Below are 14,964 nucleotides of genomic sequence, written 5' to 3'. Positions count from 1 at the left end.
AGCTGCATCACAAACTCCCCTCTGCCCCCACCAGTTGGGCACGAGAGATGGGCTGCAGCACAGCCCCCACCTGCACCCAACCCAGCGCCTCTCTGAGAGGCTGGCTCACACCTGGTGCCACAGGCTGAGCTTCAGAAATGCTCTCTTAAGTGCCAGTTTGTCCTCTGAAGGCACAGCCTCCCCACCCATCCCTGTGCCACACAGCACAGGAGCATGGAGCAGGCAAACAGGTGTGGGGAGCCAGAAACACATGGGAATAAATATCCAGAGAGGAAAATACTGTGACAGTGAGAGATTTTATTGAAAGAGCAACATGAGAGCAGCCTTTGTGCCTAAGAGCTCTGCTTCCTGGCTATGGATGTTAAAAGTGGCCACAGGAACCCCCAAACATCCATCAGCTGAGCAGCTTTCCCACCCTGCTGGCCAGAGCTGCTGCCTGTCCTGCTCAGGGCACAGCCACAGCCCAGGGCAGCACTTCAGAGAAGGGAAGAGGGAGAGGGTGGAGCAGAGCAGGGCTTGGGGTGCATGTGCTGCCTCAGAAAGGGAGCAGCATCGAGGCTCCTCTCGAGCAGGAATTTCCTAGAGTGGTCTGGCCAGAAAACTCGTCCACCTGGAAGAAGCAGAACAAAAACTACTCAGTTTTCTCATTCAGACTTTCACCAGCTTTTTTTCTGTATCCCAGGTGAGGTTTTCCAGCAGAGGGAAACTGGGAGCAGCCAATGGGAAATGGGATTGGCCAGAGTGATGCAGGGCTGAGGGATCTGTGTGTCCCAGCCCTGGGTGGGCACATTCCCACTCCCCAGGACACAGCACAGCGGGAAAACTCAATCCTTACATCAGTGATGTCGACTTCAGCATTCCCAAGGTTGATGTTGAGGACGTTGGGCAGTGGGACAGACACATGGAAGGCATCTGCAAAAACAGGTGTAAGAATTTCATCACAGGGATGAAAGCTGGAATGAAGGCAGCAAGGGGAGGGGGAGAGCCCCAAGTCCAGCTGAATCTGAGATGAGAGGGCACCCTGACTGCCCATACCTCTAACAGAAGGCACATATACAGCTGTGAGGACCTTCTTGAGCCATTCTGCAAACGAGGAGGCCTGCAGGGAAGAGGATGTGTCAGTAGCAGAAGAGAGCAATGGTATTGAGCCATGTCAGGGTTATCAGTTGAGTTCTACTCAGTTTGCTATGAAATTAAAGAACTAGGAAGCTTCCTTCAGTGAAACACTCCCAGGACTGAGGGTGGATATGCTCTTTGGGTAATTTATATTTAATTATTCCTGTCCCATTCCCAGCACCTCCATTGTGCTGCCAACAAGTGAGAGAGACACACGAGTGTCGCTGCTGTAGGGCACAGGGGATCTGCAGGGAAGAGGGCAATTTCCCACTGCCAAGAGAAGTAGAAGGGTGAAAACTGAAGAAGAATTAGCTTTTGGTTTTCCTCCCCCACCCAGAGCCTCTGGCCATTGCATCACTCAATGCAACACCTCGATCCAGTGCTTGCACTTACGGTGGAAGCGTCAAGACTTGGGGGGAACCGTGTCAGGTTGATGCTATAAAAGATAAAAACAAGGAAGAGTTGGGCTGTGTTCCAGCCTCCTCCAGGCGTTTTCTCAGTCTGAAAGTTTTCTCACCCTCTTAAAGATACAGGATTTTAGAATTAGAACAATTTTTTTACAAATCTCTCATCATGTCAGCCGTGCAGTTGGTCTGAGGTTGGGGCTGGGAGGGGGCAGCCCTTGACATCTTTACCATGTTTACATCCCTGTCCTCCACCAGCCCCATTTGTCCCCAGGCAAAGTCCCATTTGTCCCTGGGCAGAGCCCCCCCATCCACAGAGCTGGGCTCTACCTGTCAAGAGCCAGGGAGGTTTGCAGTTTGCCATCAGAGACTGATGGGGTGATGCTCAGAACGATGTCCTGGAAATGGAACAATGAAAGAAATGAGGTTATTCCCCTGCACAGCTCCCAAGACTGAAAAGTGTATTTGTAAATTACCCATTCTGAGAAAAAACACTTGTCTGTGCCGAGAAGCCACATTTTTGTGACAGATGGCATCATGTATCTCTCTCCCCAGGGTTCGCCTTCCTGTCTTTATTTTGTGTTATTTCAGAAACATTTCACTTACACTTTATGCTTGGTTATGAGCCTGTTTAAAGGGCTGGGGCATCACCGCTTTGATGATGCAGTAAATACAAAAGTAGAAATGCTGCAGGGCCAAGTGTAGGGCAAGCCAAGGGGATGGCAGCAGTCATCCAGCCTCAGCCATCGCCCTGTTACAGCATCTCATCCCCTGGGAGCTCACTCACCACATCGACAGAGAACAGGACCCCCTGGGCAGTCTGTAGGGCAGGGCTGGCAACGTCAATAGTGGCTTTGAGGGTGACAGTGGCTCTTCCATCCCTCACAGTCACCACTGGCTCTTTGCTTACTCGGACGTGCAGCTCCAGTGGCAGAGAGCCAGGGAGGACCCGGGTGAGCTGCAGGGGCAGAGGAGGTCAGGGCAGGGGTGGGGTGAGTGATGGGGTTGGAATCAATGCACATGGAGAAGGTGACTGACCTGAGGGATGACGGGGAAGAGGGCAGACATGGTCAGCGAGTTGCTGTGGGTCACCTGTGGGAACAGCACCGGTGACATCGTGCCCAGGAGGGGCTGTGCAAAGCCCACACTGCAGGCAAAGGTGGGAGCCCTTGGGTCACCCAGGAGCAGGCAGGACACTGACCTGGCCTTGCAGAGGGGAATTGCTACCCATCAAGCTGGTGATGCTGAGGTTGAGGTCTCCCTGCCCCTGGACCTGCTCCAGCAGGGCGCTGAGGGTGTCCTGGGAGAGGCTGAGCCGGGGCGGGCGGCCAGTGACCAACTTCAGGCTGGCAGTGAGTGGCAGTCCCTGCATGGGGGTCATCATGCCAGCCCTGGCATTCTCAGAGAGGAGCTGCAGGGGACAGAGCAGGGAGGGACGTTGGTGGGGCTCGGAGGATTGCACTGGGCACCCTGCCTGCCTGTGCACCTCGTGGGGAGCCTCACACGAGGTTTGTCAGCACTTAAATGATGACAGAGATGCTCCAGGCTGCTCTGGCACAGGCAAGGGCTGCATCTGCTGCACCTTCCCCACTGAAACACTGCCACATATCCTGGTTGGAAAGACACATTGCTGGTATTTTATGCATGATTCTGGTCCCTTTGACAAACCATTTATAAACAGAACATGCCTGTGAGCAGTGATTGCTGCTCCTGTATGAAATTAAACTTTTCTGATTAAAAACTATGAGAGTGCTACAATTATGCTTAATTAAGTAGCATCAAACCCCTCTTGCTCATGCCACCACCATCAAAGATTAACAGGCAAAACATAAGGTAGAGACCCAGCAGTCTGGATGAGCCCAGGGATGTGGCTGGTGCAGACTCATCAGAACCTTCCTGTGAACACTTGCCTGAAGGCAGCCGAAACCTGAGTAGCCTTTGACTAACAGCCACCATGAATCCCCCAAAGTCAGAGGTTTTGGGACCAGGGAACACAGCAGCACTTACATTCAGATCCATCTGGATGGCGTCACCACTGAGGATGGAGAAGGAGGGCAGGTCCCCCAGAGCCCCGAGTGGGAGCACCTCTGTGAACACAGGGAAGAAAGATCTTCAGCTGCCGTGGCAGGGGATGCTCCCAAATCCCATGGGCCCAAGAGTTACTGGAACCAGCAGCAGCTCCTGCTCAGAGCATTCCCAGATAGAAAAAACACTAGAAAACAATAGTTTGCAGCAAAAATGTTGTTTCTAAAAGCAACAGCAATTCCTGTGCTGGGTTTCTGCAGGAAGAGCTGACTGCTGCCTCTGGGGCAGTGTTTTCAGAAAATTGCTAAAGTATTTGTATTTACCTAATGTAAAAAGCCAAGCAATGCTGAGGGCAGGATGTCACAGGGCGGAGGGGAACAGAAGGTGTCAACACTTACGGTTCCTGGAGCCGAGCAGGGAGCTCAACACCTTGAGCTTGGCGTTGATGACATTGCAGCCCTGGGGAAGGAAAAGGGAGTGAGAGGGTCCTGGGACCTGCTGCACCAGTGGGTGAGATAGCACCAACACAGCCAGTGACAGTGGGCTCTGCTGGGCTGTACTTGTGTATTTGTACACATCCCATCACACAGGGCTCAGCATTGAGTGGGTGAGCGGCCCCTCTGAGCCTGCGTGGGTCTCACCCAGGGCAGTGGCTGCTAAACCAGCACCTGGCTCTGTTTGCCGGCAGAGCCTGGCACAGGTGATGGTCCTGGTGCCTTTCAGCAGGACAGGCTGACCGCCCCATTGAGCTCACAGCTGTGCAAATATCCACATCCATGGGGCAGCCTGGCCTCCTGCCTGCCCTGCCCATGCTGCCTGCCCACCCGGTGCTGTGCTGGGGGATCCCATCAAGGTGGCTCTGCAGACTCACCAGATCCTGCAGGACATTGCTAAGGAGGCGTTTCAAAGGCTCCTCCAGAACTGGCACTCTGGGTCTGGTAACAGGAAAATAGGAAATAGCAAGTGACAAATAATGCTGGGAAGTAAGAGGACTTCACACAAGAGAAACATGAGGCCTCGCTTGCATTGTCCATACTCAGTGCTGAAATATTACCATTCCCAAGCCCTCTGAATCCTGACCAGTGCTAGGTTTGCCACACCCAGAAATATTCTTTTCTTAGCCCAAGTTTTAGAAAAAGATCAATAGTTCCCCTCTGAGCCTGGCAGCTGGATCACCTTCAAGGCACCAGGCAGAAAAGTGCTGCCATCAATTACCAACAGCACCGAGGAGTCCCACTGCCACAAGAGCCACGGGCTGGCCATGGGCCACCCACTCCCATGGATGTTACCTCACACCTGATCCATACCTCACATAGGTGTTTATGTCAACAGTCTTGCAGTTCAGAGCGTTCTGGTGAGCTGTCCACGTGTCCTGGACCACCATGGTCGCGTCTACCTCCACCTGCTCACAGAGCGGCTGGCCCGGCACGCTGCCCAGGGGAAGCACAGCAGCAGCTCAGGACCCTTGCTGACCATTCCAAAGAGATGGTGGCCCCCTGCCCCAAGCCATGCCCCTGAGGGACATGCCATACCTGCTCTCTACCAGCAGCTGTGTGTTGAAGTCTATCTGATGCCCAAAGCCTGGCAGGGAGCGCAGACTGATTTTGGGGAGGGTGTTGTTCAAAATTCTCAGTCTGGATGGTTGAAACAAGGAAAAGGCAGTGAACAGCACAGTGAACAGCCCTGTCCCCTCAGTCCCCAGCACTGGGCTGTGCTCTTGGGGTCCTTTTCCCCCTGGGTCATCAGGCACCCCCACCAGCCAGGAGCAGCTTGTGGCACATACAAGGCACAGGCAGAAACTCCCAGCAGATGAATCCCTATTTGGGAACCCACCCCAGGAGGGGAGGGAGGGGCTTTTGTGTGCAGGCTCCAGAACAGAACCTCCTTTCCCCAGCATGGCTCAGACACACGGGGCTGCTCAGAGACACCATCTCCCACTCACACTCACCCCATGAGTTCTTCACCATTTCTACCAAGAAGGCTGCCAACGAGACCGTTCTTGCCAAGCAGACCGTTTTTGCCAATGAGAAGCTCAAGGACGGTGTCAAGCAGGGTATCAACAAGGCCATCTTTGCCAAGGAGACCATCGATGACACCACCTTTGCCAAGGACACCACCGAGGATACCATCTTGGCCAAGGAGACCACCAACTACGCTGTCTTGGCCAAGGAGACCACCTAGGAGACCATCTCCATCAAGGAGACCATTTCCTCCAAGGAGGCCACCAAGGAGACCATCTCCACCAAGGAGACCTCCAACAGGACCATCTCCTCCAAGGAGGCCGCCAAGGAGACCATCTCCACCCAGAAGACTACCAACAGCTCCATCTTTGCCAAGGAGACTACCAACAGCTCCATCTTTGCCAAGGAGACTACCAACAGCTCCATCTTTGCCAAGGAGACTGCCAACAGCTCCATCTTTGCCAAGGAGACTGCCAACAGCTCCATCTTTTCCAAGGAGACTGCCAACAACTCCATCTTTTCCAAGAAGACTGCCAACAGCACCATCTTTGCCAAGGAGACTGCCAACAGGACCGTCTTTGCCCAGAAGACCTCCAACGACTCCGCCGAGTAGATTGCCACCAAGGAGACCACTTGGAGGTCTCTGGGGAACACCTTTGGCTGGAGTATCTCTAAAACCTGAAGAACAGGATCAGAGGTCACTGTGAGCTGCATGGACTAAGCATACAAGCTGTGCCAGCCTGTCTCTTCCCTCCCCTCCCTTGTCCCTTTTCATACAAAAGAGGTGGTGGCAGCAGCCACAGTGAAATAACTGGAGTGCCATCTCTCAAGTGCTTTATAAAAGCAAATTACCAGCATTGCCACTACTGCTGGGCAGATCTGCACCAGCTTCTGATTTTCTGAGCATGGTCAAGAGACAAAAAGAGAAAAAATGGCCTCAAAAGAAGGATAAATTCTGTCTCTTGCATGCACTTACCATTCATATCTGCTCTGTCAGCCAAGGACAGGAGTCCAAGTCCTTGTGAAGGGATCAGCAGGCTGTTTAGGAGGACAAGAGTCCACAACACCGACATCTTTGGTCCTGATAACTGTGGGAAGTGTTTGCCATGAGTGCAGTGCTGGGAGAGCGAGCACCAGCACATAAAGGGAGGAAAGAGAAGGGAAGGAGGAGAAAGGAGGATGGAAGGAGAAAGAAGGAATGCCTGTCAGGGAAAACAAAATCAAGGAGGAGGCTGCTGGCACCTCTCCTGCTCCTCATCACACTGGTGGTGATGGACAGTAATCCTCCTGGTGGCACTTTCCTGCAGGAGGAACCAGAATGTCGACACCAGTTACTCCAAAGACTGATGGCCAGAGCAGCCAAGGGAAAGGAAAGGGCTGTTGGGGTGTTCCTGCTGTGACCCCCCAGTGCTGGTGAGCAATGGAATGACTGAGCTGTGTGATCTGGGGCACATCCATTCTGGATGGGGATTTCTCCAAGAAACAAACCCTACATGCCACAGAATGGGGAAACAAGACATTTCTGACAACAATTGTCTCTAGAAGAAAAGCAACAAAATCTACAGAATACAAATGCACCAACGTGTCTAGCAAGGAGACAATCTCCAGGGTGAATGTCATGATTTCTGCACAAACATCAGAATCTGATGCTTCTCTCTGCATGGAAAAACCGGATGGATTTGTAAGAAAGAGAAAGTAAACTTCAACATTTCAGTGTCATTGAAATATTTCTGTGGGACCTACAACTTGAAGTAGCTTCTTTTTCTTTTTTAAAGAACCAAAATGAACTTTATTGCTCTAAATCTATTTAAATGTAAATAACTCATCAAAAAGGGATCAAAATAAGTGTGAGAGGTCTAATTCACCTTAGCTAGAAATCCATGGCAGATAATCGAGTTATACCAAAGATAATTTAAGTGATAATTGTTTATGGAAACCCTGAAATACCCTTTCTTCTGCAAGGACTGCAAATCCAATGAACACACACATCTCTTCAGAAAAACTCGCAGTGAAAGGCACCATTTACTTCTCAGAGCATAATTCAGGCAGGCAGCAGGCAAGAATGACAATTTTTTTTAAAAGGCCAACACTCCCAAAGGAACACTGAGGGTTTGCAGAGGCAGAAGCAAGGAGGACACATTTTGAGGAATAAGTTTGCTCTTACCTGACCAATCTCTCTCTCCAGTCAGCGTCCCTGTCTTCTGAAGATCACTGGGATCCAGGATATTCATATATAGAGCTTCACAGCAGGAAAAAGGCAGGTGATGTCATTTGGGACATCCAAAATAATTGGTGGGGAGCAAAACAAACAAGGTCTTGTTTCTGGTGACTTCCACTGCAAATATTTCCTTGGAGATATTAGGAGTTAGGTAAATCATTGAGCAACGACCTGTAGGCACAGACTCAGCCAGCTCTGGGTGCCTGGTTTGGTACATCATCCTTTCAGCCTGTCAGGATGGGAGATGTCATTCTCTGATAAAATACCTCCCTTTTTTGTTTTTTTTTCCTAAATAAAATTGATGTTCTGACTAAAAACACTGGTCACCCCTGGCTGGTCGTACTTCTGCAGTTTCAGGGCTGCAGCACTGAGCAGTAAGCCCTTGTGGGGATGTGCCACATGTTGTGATAAATGAAGGACCAAGCAGCACCTTTTCCAGTGTAAAGAAAGAATGTGGAGATAGTAACAGAGCCAGGTGTTCCCTATCCAGGCCACCAGGACATGCCCAGCATTCCCATCCAACTTGCCACAGCCTGGTCAGACACACGGCTTCACAGGTACCCTGAGCTGACAGATTCTTTGGAGGGACCCCGCCTAACTGCTCCTATCTAACCAGCATGGAATTGCTTCCAAATCCATCACCTCTGCTCAGAGTGCTCCAGAGGGCTGGAGGTGGGGTGTGCTTTAACTGGAAGACACTGTTGAGAGGCTGATGCCACTGACCTGCAAGCTCCCAGGCCAGAGCTTGTTGGTTTGGGGTTTTTTTGAAGTTCTGGAAGGATTGTTGATCCCATTGTGGGCACACCTTCCTGTCATACCAGCCCATGCAATAGATGTGCTGCAGCTGCTTAAGGGACACACTTCTGTCTCCTCCCTGCAGCTCTCTCCAGGCCCCTGCCCTGGTTGCTGCCCAGGAGACACAGAGACACTGCAGCAGCTCTTTGGGAAATGAAAACGGAAAAGAAACCTTCCTCCATGGGCCCCAGACCAAACGTGGTCCCCATGCATGGAGCACATCCCAAAAGCTGTCTGTGCTGAAGGGAGAATGCACCAGCTGAGGGGACTGGGGTGAACTCTTCACTCCCTGATATCCTCATTGGCAACAGGAGTGGATGGCAATGGCTGCTCCCCAGCTCTGCTGAAAAATAATCCTGAAAAATTGCTTGTTCAGTGTTAATACTTTCTGTAAACTTAGAAATAAATATTTCCAGCAGATTAGCCAGCTTTGGACACACATTATTTCCAGCTTTGAAAAAATACCTTAGTTAAAGGCCAAGGAAGGGGTGGCAAAGATGTCAAAGCACTAAAGGAGTTGTCACTCCTCTTGCAACCTGATCAGCCAGGAGCTGTGGAGCACAAAGCCCAGCTGTCATGGTGAGATCATGACCTCTGATAAGATGGACGAGGGTGTTAACAAGATGGTATTATGTTATCATCCATCCTGAATCGCTTCATACTCCAGGAGCCACTGTCCAAAACCTGAATTACCATGAACACAGCCCTGATACTGGTCAGTGCACAGGGAAGGGGCAGGGTGGCAGCTCTGGGAATAGCTCCTGTGCAGTGACCTTTCAGGCATGACAGTAACTTGGCTCTCCCCAGCAGCTGCTGAATGCAGAGGTCTCTGACCATTGGATATTTTGGAAAAACCGAAGCAGATTCCCATAAAGACAATGACATGGTGATGTCCGGGTCTCGCTAAAGTGACTTTCAAAGCCCCAAGAACACAAAGCCAAATTGCTGGGTGGGGACAGAAACATGGAGGAAACCACAACAGATTTGGCCAAAGGGAGAAGAATAGGGTTGATTTGAACAGATATGTTTGCCTCAGTTCTCTGTGCTTGGAACGCCTGAAGTGAAGCTGCCAGACAAACAGTAAGGGGCACATATTCCCAAAAAGAGTCTGAGACCTTGACAATGGCAGGCTCCAGTCAGAGCAGGCTGGGGCAAATGTCCTAGCTGTGTCGGAAAGTGAGGTGGATCTGCTCTGCTCTCCCATTGATGGCATCATTCAGACATGACCTGTCTGCCTGAGGAAATCAAGGTTTGCCCTGCCATCCCTCTGGGACCACTGAGAGGCTGGTACATCCCTGCTGCTGAGGGATGGGGCTTCTGGGTCCATGTAGGGCTCCAGGGAACAGTGCTGGACAAGGCTGCACATCCACCCCAGGTCACCACTGCCAGTGACATGATAGTGTGGCTTGGCAGCAGAGATGGTTCATGAAAAATTAACTATGTGCTCCCTGAGACTCCCAGCCTTGAATTCTCTGGGTAAGCTGTGGACAGATATTTGGATTCTTTTTTAAAATTATTTTTTGCTCAAAGGATTGAGACTCAAACTATTTGTCTGTTAGCTAACCCAAGTCCAGTAAGAGAAATCTGGCCCATGCTGGCACTGACATGAAGAGAGGCATCACAAACCCCAGTTTTCATGGGGAGCTGGTTTTACAGCTCCTTCCTCACTGCTGAGAACTCCCAAGGAGAATGATTGCTTACACAGGATGCAGAACAAATCCCTGTGGAGGACAGACAGGGTTCTCAGAGCCTGCCTCCTGAGCAGCTTTTCCTGGGAGTAATTTTAAAAACACAACAATCTTTCCAAAGATATCTTCAATTCAGTGCCAGCCTCCTGTCACCAGGAAAAGATGTTCAAATCATGTCAGCTCGATGAATTCAGGATCAAAGCTGTTTATTGACTTACTAATGACAAGAAATTATCCAGGAGTCAGTGAGTTACACACTCAGGATCAATATCAGTGAAACAGCTGATAAATACCAACACCAGCCCGAACCTAACTCCTTCTGGGGTCCTAATCCCTGGGCACACTCCCCACCCCTCACACCATGTGCCCCTGGGAGCAGGGGGTCATTTTCTTGCATCTTGTCTTGTGGGAGGTGTGCATGATGCACCCAGGCAATGCAAACGTGATTTATTTAGGAATCAGCTCTTTCAGGACTCTCAGCCTCTGCCAGCCATGCCCAGCTGTTTGGACAGTCTCACCATGGGGTCATGCCAGGAAGCCCAGCACCTGCTGCTCCCTCCCCATCCATTCCTGAGTCCTGGCCCCAGTGGGATTGGGGCTGCAGCCACAGGGTCCCCATCCCTCAGGTCTCAGTGACAGGCACGTCCAGCACCATGCTCTGTGGATTTGACAGCAAAAAGCACCTGGGTGGGATTTCACAGCTGATTCTGTGTTTGTGTGTGACGGGCTAATGGCACAAAGTCCTGGGCTGGCCCAGGGTATGGCAAAGCCACCACAGCATCCCTACCTTTCCCCAGTGATGTTGTGGGTGCTGCCCAGCGGGTCAGACAGGATCCCTGGACACAGCACCCCTGAAACCAGGAGGAGACATTATCAGAGACATCTCAGCTGTGGTGGGCACTGCCAGCATCTCCAGCATTTCCCTGCCTACCAAAGGATTTTGGGAATACTCAGAGGGAAAATCAACAGGGTGGGAGTCCTTGGGTTTGTGTATTTTAGTTTTTTGTATTTTTGTATTTAGTCTCTGCTTTTGGCATACTTCCCACATGAGTTAAGTAGATAAATGGATGCTGCAAGGTGGGGAATTTTGCTGCCATTTCAGCTGGGTTTAGGCGTGGTTAAGGGAGATGCACTGATTTTTAGGGATTTCAGAAAGCAGATCATTGTGATAGGAAGGGGGTTTGATTCTGAGGACAGGAACAATGTTCCAAGAGGCTTCAGAGGAGCTGTCTGCATCCTTTGCAGTGGCTCTGTCTGTGCAGGCAGATCCCTCCTGCCTCTGAAGGGCTGAGCCCGACTGGAGGCACTGCCCAACACTTCCCTCTCCAGCTGCACTGCGATGGAATGGCTGGAAAGTGACTGTCCTGGCAGGACCCCTGACAGTCCTGGGGACAGGGGGAATCTGCCAGGTTCCCACCCCTCAGGTGCCACCAGGAGAGCACCTGGTGGCCAAAACGCTGCCACGAATGCACACTGTACATTGGGAGCAGGGATCACTTCTGAGCATTTGTGCCTGTGGGAAAACAGCTTAGGAGGCTGATTTATCATTTGTTATTCCTTGAAATATTATTCCTTGAACTAACATTTTAATTTTCAGGGTACACTTCTGGTGGGAGCAGTACTTTGAGGCTCCCAGAGCAATGCAGATCTCACCCAAAAACATCAGGAGCCTCCACTGCTGGTTACACAAACCAGGACTTGCCTCAGTTTTCTCTGTCCCTGGCTGAACTGGGTTATTCTGGATTAAACCTGACTTAAACTGAGTGAAGAGCAGGGCCAGATCCCCACAGCTGACTAAAATGGGCTGGCTTTATGACGTGCTGGAGGGCTGCAAGTCTGCCCTTTGACAGCCTTTGGGAATCAGGTGCTCAGCCCCAAGGGCAGCTCTGTCCGAGCACCACATCCCTACCTGGGACAAGGAGATTTCCAGCTGCATAAACCCAGGGATGGCTGGAAATGCTGCTTTTCACCAGTCTGAAAGCTCCTTTGTGTGGCAAAACTGTGAAATCTGTTACAGTGCACTGAGAAGAAGGAGGAGGCGGAGGAGGTGGAGGAGGAGAAGGAGGAGAGGGAGGAGGAAATGATCTCTGGGAAACAAGGATGGGAGGAGGATGGGACTTACAGAGCTGGCAGCACTTTCTGAAGGGTGCTGTGAAGGACCTTGGGTTGCACACTGGGCAGGGAGAGCACATCACCCTCAGAGCCCTCATGCACCCAGCAATAATTATTTATTGAAGATCAAAAGGTGGGAAAGTCACTCACTGAAGAAATTGATCTGGTACAGATTAGGGCAAAATTTGCCTCGTGTCTAATAAAATGTGTTTTCTCTCCTTGCAAATCTTTTCTCAAGAATGCCATCTTCTGGTTTTAAATGAAGCTGAAGGTTTTCATCCCTAAAGGAAGCTCTGACAGTCTGTGTGTACAAAGCAGATAAATATGCACATTGCATGGAATAGCACAACTAGAGCATGTCTGAATTTGTCCATAAAACCTTTGTTTAGTGGAAAAAAAGAACTGCAAAAAGTATTTGTGTGCTGTAGAAATCCAGACATGAAGCCTGAAACATCTGACAGTGCTGTTACCTGCCCCTGAGGAATTGCCAAAGCTGCCAAACCAGCCATGTGTGCTTTGGGATTTACCTGCTGGGGGTGGTTCTAACACTGACAAAGGTGATGTGGGAGCTCCTGGGGCTGGACCTCAGGGTGCCCGTGGTGTCCTGCCCCAGCCACCCTCTGACCATCAGCTTTGCAGCCAGAGTGATTTCCATGTTTCCTCTCTAAAGCTGCTCAGGGCAAAGTTTGGTCAGGGCAGGATAACCCCAGGGATGAGTGAGCCCCCCCAGATTCCCCAGCCATGCTCCCCATGGGCACTGGCTCCCATTAACCTTTTCCCAGTGATTCTCATTTGGATTAAGCCATGAAGAGCCCTGAGCCAGGGGAGAACACCAGAAAGGTCACCAGGAAACAGAAACTTTTCACCTTCATCCTGAAGGAAAGACAGAAAAAAAGCTGGCTAAAGGGGAACAGGCCCTGATGCCTGGGATTTGATGCTCACAGCAAAGTCTCCTCTTGCTGATATTCTCATTACCTTTTTCTTCCCCTTCTTCTTCAAGCTTTCCATTTAAATCTATTTTTAAATTCAGAAACATGTTTCTTCCCAATGAAAAATCACATTCTCTAATTTTGAAAAAAATCAGGAAAAAATTGTTTTGGCATTCGAAATATCTCCATGCCCCCATCCAGCATGGATCTGGGGGATGGAGAGCTGACTCTGATTCCCCAGAAATTCAGGGGTTTCACTGGGACATCATCACAAAATCTGGGCAGTCCCCAACCCTGCAGAGCTCACACCTGCCCCTGACTGTGTGAGGCAGGAGCTGATGCGCTTTGCTGCCTTTAAGGTACAGCTTCTCCGTGTGTTTGTAGACACAACCATGCAGAAAATCACCAGCTTTAATATCCCACTTGTTAGTGGGGAGTGATTCGTGGCTGCCTCCGGGCTGACACTTCCCAACCTCCCACTTTTATTTGCTTGTCCCTGGTTCTGGGCTGTGGCTCATCACTCACCCTGAGATGCTTTTCATGGGCTTGGTGTTGGGCTTTTTTTTTTTCCTGCCATTTTCTGCAGAACATCACTCCCATTCAGAGCAGCTGAACTGCTGGAGAATTTGCAGAATGTGAGGAGTTCAGCACAAACCCCTCAGGGAGGAGCCTGTGCTGGAGGGTGAGGGGTTGCAGTGCTACCCCTCATATAAAACATATAAATTATCATATTTAGCTTATAAAACATCTCTATTAACATATCCCATCCCAACACACCCAGGACCCTGCTGATCTTCTGCAGAGAGGTAAGGAAGAGTCAGGCTATAAAACCTGACTGAGAAAGAGGAGAACCATAGAATTAAAGGGCTGGGTGATGTTGCTGTGTGAGCTGGTCCCTGAGGGTTTCCAACATCTGCCAATACAAATAATTTCACTGATAAATCTGAAAGTCTGGGCAAGCTCTCAGTCTTGGGTTCCAAATGAGAGCTCCCAGCCAGCAGAGATTTGTGCACCAAGTCTGAAGGAAAAACCTCACCTGCTTAATTATGTGGTATAGACAGAAGTGGGAGCAAGAAGAAACCAAAAGTGGGCAGTGGTGAATTCTGCTCTTGGGGGCACACAGGTAATTGTGGCTCTTGGAGGAGTAGCTCCCCAAAGGTTCATCAGGTTGTGCAAACACTGGGGAAGGACATGGGCTAAGCTGGGGGAAAACCCAGTGAAAATTGTAATAACCTCAGTAATATTCCTTCTTATTTCAGGCAGGGTTAGGGTGAGGATGAGAAGAACCTTCACCTACCCAGAGAATGGGTTCCTCAGCCCCAACCCTGTCCTAATTCCATGTGGGAGATCCACACATCCCACCAGCCTGCAAACAGGCTGCACAGAACCCTCCTCCAGGCTGCTGCTGTCCCTTTGGTGCCCCTTTGACTTGGGGCCACCACTGTGTCCTCCCCCATCCCCTCCTGGGCACCCCACCCGGCAGGACCCAGCTGTGGGAGCTCAGCCTGGTGAGGTAATGCAGCACAAAGTAATTTATTTCCTCTCTTCATTTCTGTATAAAACTTGTCATGAGGTTTAATCCGTCATTACCTCCCTCCCAGAGCTGTGCTCAGTGGCCTGCTGCTAAGCCCAGACAAGGAGATTTACATCTTATCTAACAGGAGTGTAAGATTTATGGATAACTCCCGACGAGGAGCACATCATGCCAGACAGACA

The 14,964-nt window shown here is 50.5% G+C and overlaps 1 protein-coding gene across 2 annotated transcripts; it reads right to left on the bottom strand.

Annotated features, from left to right (window-relative positions):
- Window positions 1–345: 345 nt before the first annotated feature.
- On the bottom strand, window positions 346–7,917 carry LOC117004332 (BPI fold-containing family B member 3-like). 2 transcript variants are annotated; one of them, XM_033075060.1, is made up of 16 exons: window positions 7,671–7,917; window positions 6,483–6,594; window positions 5,494–6,184; window positions 5,078–5,179; window positions 4,853–4,975; window positions 4,417–4,480; window positions 3,944–4,004; window positions 3,528–3,607; window positions 2,722–2,931; window positions 2,559–2,612; window positions 2,308–2,478; window positions 1,851–1,918; window positions 1,510–1,552; window positions 1,036–1,099; window positions 836–912; window positions 346–610 (listed from the first exon to the last, which is right to left on the bottom strand). In XM_033075060.1, exons 2-16 carry the CDS (start codon window positions 6,577–6,579, stop codon window positions 536–538), a joined length of 1,980 nt encoding a protein of 659 aa, XP_032930951.1. In that variant the 5' UTR covers window positions 6,580–6,594; window positions 7,671–7,917; the 3' UTR covers window positions 346–535. The 2 variants fall into 2 exon arrangements, with proteins under 2 accessions (XP_032930951.1, XP_032930952.1); XM_033075061.1 differs by lacking the exon at window positions 7,671–7,917 and having other exon boundaries at window positions 6,483–6,622.
- Window positions 7,918–14,964: the final 7,047 nt, after the last annotated feature.

Source organism: Catharus ustulatus, chromosome 17 (genome assembly GCF_009819885.2).
Source record: "Catharus ustulatus isolate bCatUst1 chromosome 17, bCatUst1.pri.v2, whole genome shotgun sequence".
Taxonomy (NCBI): domain Eukaryota; kingdom Metazoa; phylum Chordata; class Aves; order Passeriformes; family Turdidae; genus Catharus; species Catharus ustulatus.
The sequence above is the reverse complement of the archived record's forward strand: the minus strand, read 5'-3'. Positions and strand labels throughout refer to the sequence as shown.